The 10,348-nt window shown below is 42.0% G+C and overlaps 1 protein-coding gene across 1 annotated transcript in view; it reads left to right on the top strand.

Annotated features, from left to right (window-relative positions):
- Nucleotides 1–5,267: 5,267 nt before the first annotated feature.
- cdk14 (cyclin dependent kinase 14) overlaps nt 5,268–10,348 on the top strand; it is a 220,764-nt gene continuing 215,683 nt past the window's right edge. The window contains exon 1 of the mRNA XM_003446197.5: nt 5,268–6,064. Coding sequence (XP_003446245.1) covers nt 5,971–6,064 — 94 coding nt within the window. The 5' untranslated portion in view covers nt 5,268–5,970. The remainder of the gene's footprint in view (nt 6,065–10,348) is intronic.

Genomic DNA, 10,348 nt, shown 5'->3' with positions numbered 1-10,348 from the left:
AAATACATGACAGAAAATAAGGAAAAGCAGAGCGCGCATGCATGAAGTCTGGATCGAGAACAGTCAACAGTTTGTAGAGAGACACTGTAGATTTAGATTTAACGTGATACCAGTGTAGTGAGGCGAGAAAGAAGTTACATTCCGATGTCAACCGATGTCATTTTGGACACGATACAGCGATGAATGAAACTCAGTTTAGCTGTGTGATCGATCTGTTAGCTTTCAGAGCTGAATACAAAATGTTGCTCCACGATTTAGGGGGGAAAAAGATGATGTTACGTCTGCTCTTTGAGTGTTTGAAGGGTTCTGTTCAATAACACAACATTAAGATTGAAGTGGTAGGTTGAACCTGGAGCCGTGACTCAAATTTATAAATACTAGTCTCGGCACCTGTCACATCATTCAGTATGCAGCTACATACTTTTACAGCAGTGTCCTTCTCAATGCATAATTGCTTCTATACCTATATAACGTTAAATGATATGAAATTTGGGGGTTTAAACCTAATGAACCAATCGTTTCAGCTGTAGCGGTGGAGCTAACATGTCAGAGCCATGCTCGGGAATGACCATCACACTCCTCAGTAAAGGGACACATGAGGAAAAAGGAATTTCCTCATCTGCTTACAAAAATCTGGCACTGTGGACTCACTCTGGGTCTGCATGCAAGTGAGCTCAAGAATACAGAGAGAGACGAGTGGGAGGTGGCAGGTCAGTAAACAAAGGATTAGGCAGGAACAAAATCGTATATCCGTAGGTCTGGAAAAGGGACAAAGTTACAGTTTAATGTGATTTCAAAGCATGAAGAGATCATTTGTGTTTCTTCATATAAGTGTTTGTTCAGTGCCCCTTCCTTCTTACTGCATGACCTCCTTAAATTTTCTGACCAAGCAGATAAGATGTTGTTCTCATCGATTTCCCAGGCATTTACAAACGGCCTCTGGAGGATAGTTACTGTAGCAGAGCAATCTCCTCTCCTCACATTACCTGTCAGGGTTCACATTCAGTTCCCTCACTGCCATGTGGTGCCGCCAGTGTGCGCAGGTACCTCAGTCAAGCACGCAAGCTTGCTTCCCTTTTAAGAAGCCTTTTGTTAGCTTTTTATTATGGCACTAATGACATATAAATAATTGCAGATATCTAGCTATGAATAAATATATATCATGGTCAATCTGCTGTCAATGTATTAAGAGTTTATTATCTATAATAGCTACTATCTTCACAATATATATTTTGCCAAATAAAGCCTAATATTCTGGCAATTCCAAAGAACTGAATTAAATGAAAGGTTAGATATGCTGAGTATAGATACTCAACCTTGGTTCTAATTTGTCTCAGCTGAGGATGACCTCACTCTCATCTTATCACTGGCATATGTTCAGTACCTGCTGGGATAATATTTTAAAGAACTGTACCAGTCATTTTTCAACATGAATGATAGTGTGATCAACCTCAATTAAAGTCCTTTACTATGTGGAGTAGACGCCATGAGACCGCATCCAGATGTTCTCTGTTGGTGCCAAAACTGTTGTGGGATTTGAAATAGATGAGAAGTTTTCTTCTAATTTGTGATTAATGTAAAATACATACATTAAAGACATACACCAATCAGGCATAACATTTCGACACAAGGGTGTGAAATAATAATGGTAAATGGACTGATTCTTATATAGCACTTTTCTACTCTCCCATACAAGCACTGTTATCTATGCTTTCTAACTCTATCTGATCTGTCATTCATACTCCAATGGATGCATCAGAGAGCAAGTCAGGGATCGAACCACCAACCTTCCGATCAGCAGCTGACCTCCTCTACCTCCTGAGCTACAGCCACCCTAATAGGGGGTAGGCAAAAAATTTGATGTATTAAAAGCAGGAAAAATGGGCAAGCTAAACGACTGGGTCAGACCATCTCCAAAACTGCAGCTTTAGTGGGACGGTCCCATTGTCCCCAGTCTTTATCGAAAGTGGTCCAAGGAAGGAACAGTGATGAACAAGCGACAGAGTCATGGGCAGCTCGTTGACACACGTGGGTAGTGAACGCTGCCCTGTGTGGTCTGAACCAACCAATCCAACCAGTAAGCTACTGTTGCTCAAACTGCCAAAAAAAGTCAATGCTGGTTCTGATCGAAAGGTGTCCGAATACACAGCGTTACACAGTTTGTTGCGTATGGGGCTGCATAGCCAGAGAGCAGTCAGGGTGCCCATGGTGACCCATGTCCATCGCCTAAAGCACCAACGATGGGGACATGAGAGTCAGGACTGAACTATGGAGCAATGGAAGAAGGTGATCTGATCTGATGAATCACGTTTTCTTTGACATCACATGAATAGCTGGGTTGCATCACTTACTTCAGGAACACCTGGCACAAGGATGCACTATGAGAAGAAGGCAAGCTGGCAGAGGCAATGTGATGCTTTGGGCAAACTTTGGGAGTGACATGAGCATCTACCTAAGCATTGCTGCAGACCATGAAAACGGTATTCCTTGATGGGTGTGGCCTCTTTCAGCAGGATCAGGTACCCTGCCCCAAACAAAAATAGTTCATGAATTGTTTGAGGAGCACAACAACAACAAGTTTGAGGTGCTGGTTTGAGCTCCAAATTCCCCAAATCTCATCTCGAGCATCTGTGGGATGTGCTGGACAAGCAAGTCTGATCCATGGAGGCTCCCACATCACAACTTAAAAGATCTTGGTGCAGATACCACAACACACCTTCAGGGGTCCAGTGGAATCCATGTCTCGATGACGCTGTTTTTTGGTGGGGGGTTTTTGCTCCAGTTTTGGTGTGTTGGATGACTTTGCCCTTATTAGCAGATTAGCACTAATTTAGCACTCTGTGATTTAGTTCCACAATGTAAATTCCAGTTGCTTTCCTGAATTACATTAGATTAGTTCACTTTACTTGAAAATGAAGAATATATGTTTTTTACTAACATTTATTAAATCATTATTAATCAGTTGTTATTAAATCACAATTAAGCTGACATAACTAAACAAGAGCGACAGTACTTGCTGTGGATGAACCCATCTCTCCACATCCTCCCCACAATGATCCAGAGTCTGCTAAGGTGTTTTATGAAGGGGGGTGTCGTAACTGATGGCCTCCAGAACCTACAGCAAGTACTGTGGCTCCTGTTTAAGCTGTTAATGCTTTACACCTGAGATGTGAAAGTACAAAAAAAAACACTTCCAAGAATAACCCATTCGAGACACCTTAACTTGAATCCTGTGTCAGATCTTTTTTAAATACAGGACTAATTATAAAAGATCAATGTGACCATTAGCTTGTCACTCATTGATTAAAGAAGTCTGATTGTGAAACATCAAGCTGAGCTATCACTATGTTGATGGAACTGGACTTGACTAGCAAGACATAAATCTGACTTCACTGCACGTTTGTTAGCTAGCAACTTGTTATTAATATGCAGCAAACCCACTTTGACTTTAATGGAGACCATTAGTTACAAAATCAACACCATGTTCTCAGTTGCTATTTTCAAGTTTGTATAATATAAAGTCATCTGATGTCACAGATCAAGTGAGAAGTAGGGTGATTTCCCCAAACTTCTATAGAGCCAGACTGCTTGTTGTAACTACAGGAATAACCCTCTGCTGGTAGTTAGAAAACAACACAGGTTTAGGGACTTCCACTCCTGCTTTTCAGACCCAGGAACTATGCCCAGCTGTTACATGCTGTGTGTGGATCAATATGAGCTGATACATGAATTCAATAAATTGACTTCACATGACAGGCCAGAGGTTCAGCAGCTGTTTATGACCTGTCTTAAAACTAGCAGGGCTGAACAAGGTGTTATTATCAAATATTTCTATTAGTTATAAAAATATACCATAAAAACCTTAATATGTTACATTTAATAATTCAGTGTTACTACAAGTGCATATTGCTGCTAATTAGCCACAATGGGATGATGATTCCACTGCAAATACTAGGAAAGGCACAAACGCTGGACGTTGTCACTTACAGGTCTGTGGGGACTGACCTGCTTTTGTAGAGTCAGAGGCCAACAGAGGAACTGGAGTTTTGTCACTTCTGCTATGGTTTCCCTTTTGACTTCAGGGGTTGCCACTTGGTTTCCAAATTACACATCAAAAATTACGGATTACAAATTACAGTTACAAATTCCCTATAAACAGATGGTGGTATGTGATTGGTTTTATAAGTGTAACAACATTTAACATTTTTGCATAAGGAATGCAATATAGCTTTACCTGTCCCAGAAACGCATCTCATTGATACATATCTGCGTTCTGACATCATCAGAGATGAACTGTCAGAGTAGCACTTCTGCTTTCACAGTGCACTGGTTTCAGAGTTCTAGTTGTTTTCAGTGCCTGTAGAAAGTGTCCTAAATAACAGTACTCCCATTCTGTACCCTGTTCCTTAAAATCATTTCTACTGAAAGCTAAGATGTGAAGTCTGTGGTCTTAACTCACTTGTAATCCGACATGTTCTGCTTTTTTAGGGCAGCAGAGAGGTGTGCACGCCGCCAACAAACACACAACAATCAAACTAATGAAGCCATACATTTGTTTCCATTATTGCTGTGCCCCAGTTAAAGTAATGAGACCGCAGTATGAAAACACTCAAGCCTGCATTCCTGAGATGATTGCAGATCCAAACACTGACATGTGTTATGGCACACCTAAAGACCACTGACCCGCTCACATGGTTGCTGTGGGTCTCTGCAGTACAGACATGATCAGGTCTGAGCAGCACATAAAGACACACATGACAATGTGGAGCTCACTGCTGCAGGATTTAGATTACTGATGCAGGACCTGAATAGCTCTGGTATCTTTAATCCCACAGCCCGCTTTACTCTCAACCATACTCTGTTGCGAGTTTCATTGTGGCTGAAGTGGACTGCTGACTATTATAAAATGCTCAGTTTCTAGGGCATGGGTTGGTGTGGCAGAGAAGGATGCTGGGATAGTGTGAGATGGAGGCAGATGATCCGCAGTGGCGACCCCTAAAGGGAGAAGACGACAGAAGAAACAGCAGCTCAGTCCTTGTAAAACAAAAGCTTGCAGAGAAGACATGGCTTCATGGTATAATGATGACAAAAAGGATGACAGCATAGGTGACACAGCTATAGATTTTTATTATGATGTAATACAGGAATTATGCACGAAGTGCACAAGAACACACGTGTAACAAACTCGGTGATTTGTGTGCACTGATTTTCTCAGTTAGAGAATTCGGTCTTCATCATCTGCGGCTGTGATATTCCAGGCTGAGGTGAAGAAGAAGAAGCCCGATGAAGCCGATGCTTTGCGGGGCGGGGAGGGGGTGTGGGGCACCTCGACCCGCGCGCAGAGCCTGGGTCTTGTAGAGGGCAGCAGTCTCAAGCTGGATCGCGGAGAGCTGCCCGGTCCTCTACAAATATTCCTCCTCCTGCAACACACTGGAGGGCGGGGCTGGATGCTTGACAGCCACTCTCTGAGACCAATGAAAAGCCGGTGTTCCCCGGGAACCTTCCAATCTCCGCATCCCGGGCGGGGTCTGAAGGGTCGAAACCGGAGAGATAATCCCCAAAAAATGACATGTAGACTGTGGCGGAGCTGGGAGCGAGCGGGACGCTGAGGGAAGAAAAAGAAGTGAGAAGAGGCGCTCCGTTTGCTCGCAGAGCCAGTGCGCAGACAATTACGCACGCTTGCCACTTTGGATGCTCCAGCGCGGACTTTTTGTGCCTCTTGTGGAAATGGAGCCGCATTCTTGAGTCAGTCTCAAGAAGGCATTTGTTCTCAGTAGTTGATGAGAGCAGTGAGAGCCGCTCAGGCTCCGTTTCCTGTGTTTGCCAGTGCGTTGCAGCTGGGCTGAAGAAGCCCCGCAGGGCTGCCTGAGCACCGGTCCTCCTCCTCCTCCTCCTCCTCCTCTTTCTCCGCTTGAAGCCCCACAGCCAGCCCGCTGCCAAAGTCGGTGGGAGAGAGAGAAAAAGATAATAATGTGCGACCTGATGCCAGCCTCTCAGCCCCCGGAGAAAATGGGCAAAATGAAAAAGTTGAGGAGAACTTTGTCAGAGAGTTTCCGGAGTATCGGTGAGTACCGTTTCCCTTTTTCGAGCCTGTTGTTCAAAAAAACCCAGAAAACAGATGTGAAATGTCTCCTGCAGCAGCTCAGAGCGCCGCTTCCCACTGAGATGATTTCTGCTCACAGTTTGCGGCCGTGGAAAACCCACATCAGTGGGCTTGTTCGGGTGTTTAAGCACTGCGCACCTCGTTTTGAAGGAAAACTGCAGATTTGTCAAGTTTTTAAACTGTTGTGAGGATTTTCCAGCAGCCTGTCCGCTGCTGACCAGCGGGGCTCACACTTTTCCACTAACGATCATAAGTGTTGGTACACAGCGTCATCTTCGTGAATTCAGTCATATTCATAGGAAGATGACTGAGGTTTGCTTTTCATCAGAATCAGAATACTTTATTGATCCCTAGGGGAAATTATTTAATTTAATTATTTATTGCTACATTTTGTGTCTGTGCTCAGCTCGTCTTTTATAGAAACAACAATGGACGCGATCAGTTCTCCGCTTTTCACATCACCTCTTGTTTTGAAGATACATGCCTGTTTCAGCATCTCCATTGTGAGGCGTGTATCACCGTCTCTGGGCTCTTGGGCAGAAAACATCTGTACAGCTGTCGGCCTGGACATTCTCCTTGAAGTTTGGAGAATGTGCGTGATTCACTGATTTATGACGGAAATGATTCATGGAAGTGATGACAGATTCATGACAAAGAAAGTAGTTCATATTTCAGTAAATGTACCAAAGCGGAATGTTTATTTATTCATTTGTTGCAGTTTTCATATCAGTAACCAAAGCAATAATATCACTGGTGTCGGTTCGGGTTATGTTTTGGACTTTGATAAAAAAAAATATAAGAGATGAACTTTTCTCTCTGTTTGATTTTCTCTACCTGTTCTAAGATGTGTTCATATGATGCAGTAAATTTGAGAAACGAGGGCCTGGCTGATCATCGTCATCATGGTAATCACGGTGTATTGTGTTTATCTGCAGAAACACAAGCGCTCTCATTGTTGAGCAATCTGCTGATCATGACAATGCTTTTGTTTCCAAAGTGTCACAAATTAAATCTTTGACCGCAGCAGCATTTTCAGATATTCCCATCGGGAAGCAGGATTATTTTCATCATATTCTCTCTGCATGGACGAACGCACACATTTCTGCAGTCACTTTTCACCTTAAAAGAGAACATCAGCAGTTTTTATGATGAGTTCAGTTCAGCTCTTAGATTCAATTGAGTCATTGTGTTATGGAGACAGTGTATATGAAGCGCATGCACGGCTTTGTTTCACACGTTGTAATTTATCTGTGATTGACTTGCAGTGTCAGCAATATTGTTCCTAAGGGATTCATAATTAAATATATGAACTAGAGGAAAGTAAAGCGATCTTAGTTTGTCACAGAATTTGGGGCCTGCATATATTTATCATATATTTTGTTTCATGATGGCCCAAATGTTCATTTCGACTGGACTGCAGGCCAGTGTGGCACCCAGAGCCATGCTCTAGGACAATGAGTAATGTGGTTTGGCATCGTCTTCCTCAAACAAACAAACTGCACCTTGGAGAAATAAAAACTGCAGATTTTGTTCGAAAACCTGCATATGTCATTAACTCCGTGACATCTAAATGATGTTGTTATGGTTGCCGTGTTGGTCGACATGATCTGCAACTGAGGATGTGCGTACTCGCTGCAGTTAAGTAAGGCGAACCTCTGCATCAGTGCTGGTACAGTAGAAGAAACTTAAACCAGAAATGAGGTCTTTGATGTCATCTTAATGATTTATTGATCAAAAACAGACAAAAATCCATATAAATCAGAAACTACAAGTTTGGTGTGACTATATATTATTATGACTTTGTAATGTACATTACAGTAACAGGTTATAACTGTTTAAATACATGTACAATGTTCTAGAATAAAATAAAATAATTTTGAAAAAAACCTATTTTTTACTTAATATTCATGACTAAACACTGAAATGAACTCGCTTTACACTAAAATGAATGCTACACATGTATCCATAAATAAATAATACATTAAAAAATAATGTCAAGTACAGTAAAATGTTTGAATGTTTGAACAAAAGCCTGCACGTTGCAAACGTTTTTTTGTTGTATGTTTAAAAAGACCACAAAAACCCAAAATGAATATATAGAAAATACAACACTGTTGCTTCGAAGGAAACACTGAGCAGAGAGTGAGCTGTCCCGGCCGAGGTTTGGCACTCTCTGAGTGCTTCTCGTTTTCAAACAGTTGTGACGTCTCTAATTTGGGAATATCTGAGCAGAAATATTACTGAAATGGTCGTAAAGCTGGCGTTTTGTACACTCGCGTCTTTAGCCCATGCTGGCCACATCACCCACACGAGGTTACAAAATCCCAGAGGTGCACGAGCAGACGACACAACACTAAAGCACATCTGCTGCTAGTGGATGTGACGTCACTTGTGAGGATTGCAACCATTAGTGAGAGGACTATGTTAAATGGTATAAATGGGCGTTAAGACGTCATTGGTGACAAACCCCGACCTCTAAAAAAACATAAATAGTATTTTGTGTGACAAAATTAAGTTTTTTCCCTTGATTGCTGAGATTTGGGAGAACAATTAAAAAAAGAATTCACCACATGAACCCTCACCCATATTAAGATGGATGACACTGTATCCACAAGCACAAACTGATTCTCAAGCAGCACGGTCCTGTTTTTGTTTTGTTCTTGTTTCCATATTTAGTGTTGACTTGAAGAAAATTCTGTTATAAATGCACATTTTGGTCACCATTAAGTGATGCATAGGCGATGTACACTGAAACAAACAAACACAAACGGAGAATGTAAGCTCACATAGCAGGGGGAGGATGCTGAAAACCATGAATTTGGATTTATGATCAATCTCTTTTAAAAACATGTAGATGCTAATAATGGCTCGTGGAAGGTCTGGTTGAGGTCACCTGTTACGGAGGTGATAAGGTGGATTTTTTTAAGTCCGGTGCTTCTTTAGGGCCTGATCGTGAAAGCCATTCAAACCGCTCTCAGCTTTGTCTTTAGATCCTCTGAATCTTTTTAATGACATCATGTACCATAGATGATGAAATCCATAAACTGTTTTACTTCAGTATAATTGCTGGACTGTTTGCTCATGCAGGTTTTCAGTGTAGTGGATCCCTCTGGATCTTTACCTCTGGGATCAACTTACTAATAACTCTGCTGTTTGAAGTACACCCACCAGCTTGTTTCTGCACTTTTTTGTGTTAAGCATTTTCAAATAATTTCATTGAGTTTTGATTAATATGTTACACACTGTCCCGACTTTTTCAGAAATCAGGTTGTTGACTTGCTGATTAACACAAAAATATTTTCAGCGCTACATGTAACTTGGGTTATGTCAGTTGATGTCTGATTCATAGTAAATGTATAAAAACTACAAACTGAATTCTTCACTGGATATGAATTTTATCCTCCGTTTTTTTTTTAAAAAACAAACAGTCTCCAAAGACACACAGTTAGTCAGGTTAGGTTAATTGGTAACTCTAAATTGCCCAAAGGTGTCAGTATGAGTGGTTGCCTCTGTCTATGTGTTAGCCCTGCGACAGACTGCTGGCCTGTCCAAGGTGTACCCTGCCTCCCGCTCAGATTGGCTTCAGCCCCCTGACAAGGATAAGGATAAGGAAGAGAGTGGATGGATAGTTTGTTTCAAATATTTAGGAGCTATTGCTTTTCTATATTAATTTTGTTAATAATTATGCCCATTAATGCCATGAAATAATCAGTGAAATTGTTTATCGGCCACACAACAGAACCTGACGATGTGCTTGAAGTGACGGTTATTGTTTCATGTGACTTATCATCCCGCACTCACATCACTGGCTGTAAAAGGTGCACCCATCAGATCTCTTGTCATATCTCTGTTTTACACACACACACACACACACACACACACACACACACACACCACCTGCGTGGCCTTTGAAGCAGTGTGTTGTAGACAAAGAACAGTTGGATGCAGTCTGTAAGAAAATGAGAGCTTGAGTTTGGGTCAGTGTTGCAGGAGGAAGCGAGATTGGCATTGACTTTTCTGTTTTGCTGATGCTCGTCTCCTATTGGCTGTCTCTCCTCTCATCTAAATCAACACATCTAAGCATTGATCGGCCCCTCGCCTTGCTCCACGGAAGCCTTAACAAAGCAAATTCAAGAGAGCGCTGTATTCTTTATATCCTTGTAGGCGTGTTGATCCAACAGGTCCCCGTGGACAGCACTGTGTTGTATGCGAAATTATAGCACGGTGCAGCGTAATGCGTTGTGG

This window comes from Oreochromis niloticus, linkage group LG11 (assembly GCF_001858045.2).
Source record: "Oreochromis niloticus isolate F11D_XX linkage group LG11, O_niloticus_UMD_NMBU, whole genome shotgun sequence".
NCBI lineage: Eukaryota > Metazoa > Chordata > Actinopteri > Cichliformes > Cichlidae > Oreochromis > Oreochromis niloticus.
The sequence above is the reverse complement of the archived record's forward strand: the minus strand, read 5'-3'. Positions and strand labels throughout refer to the sequence as shown.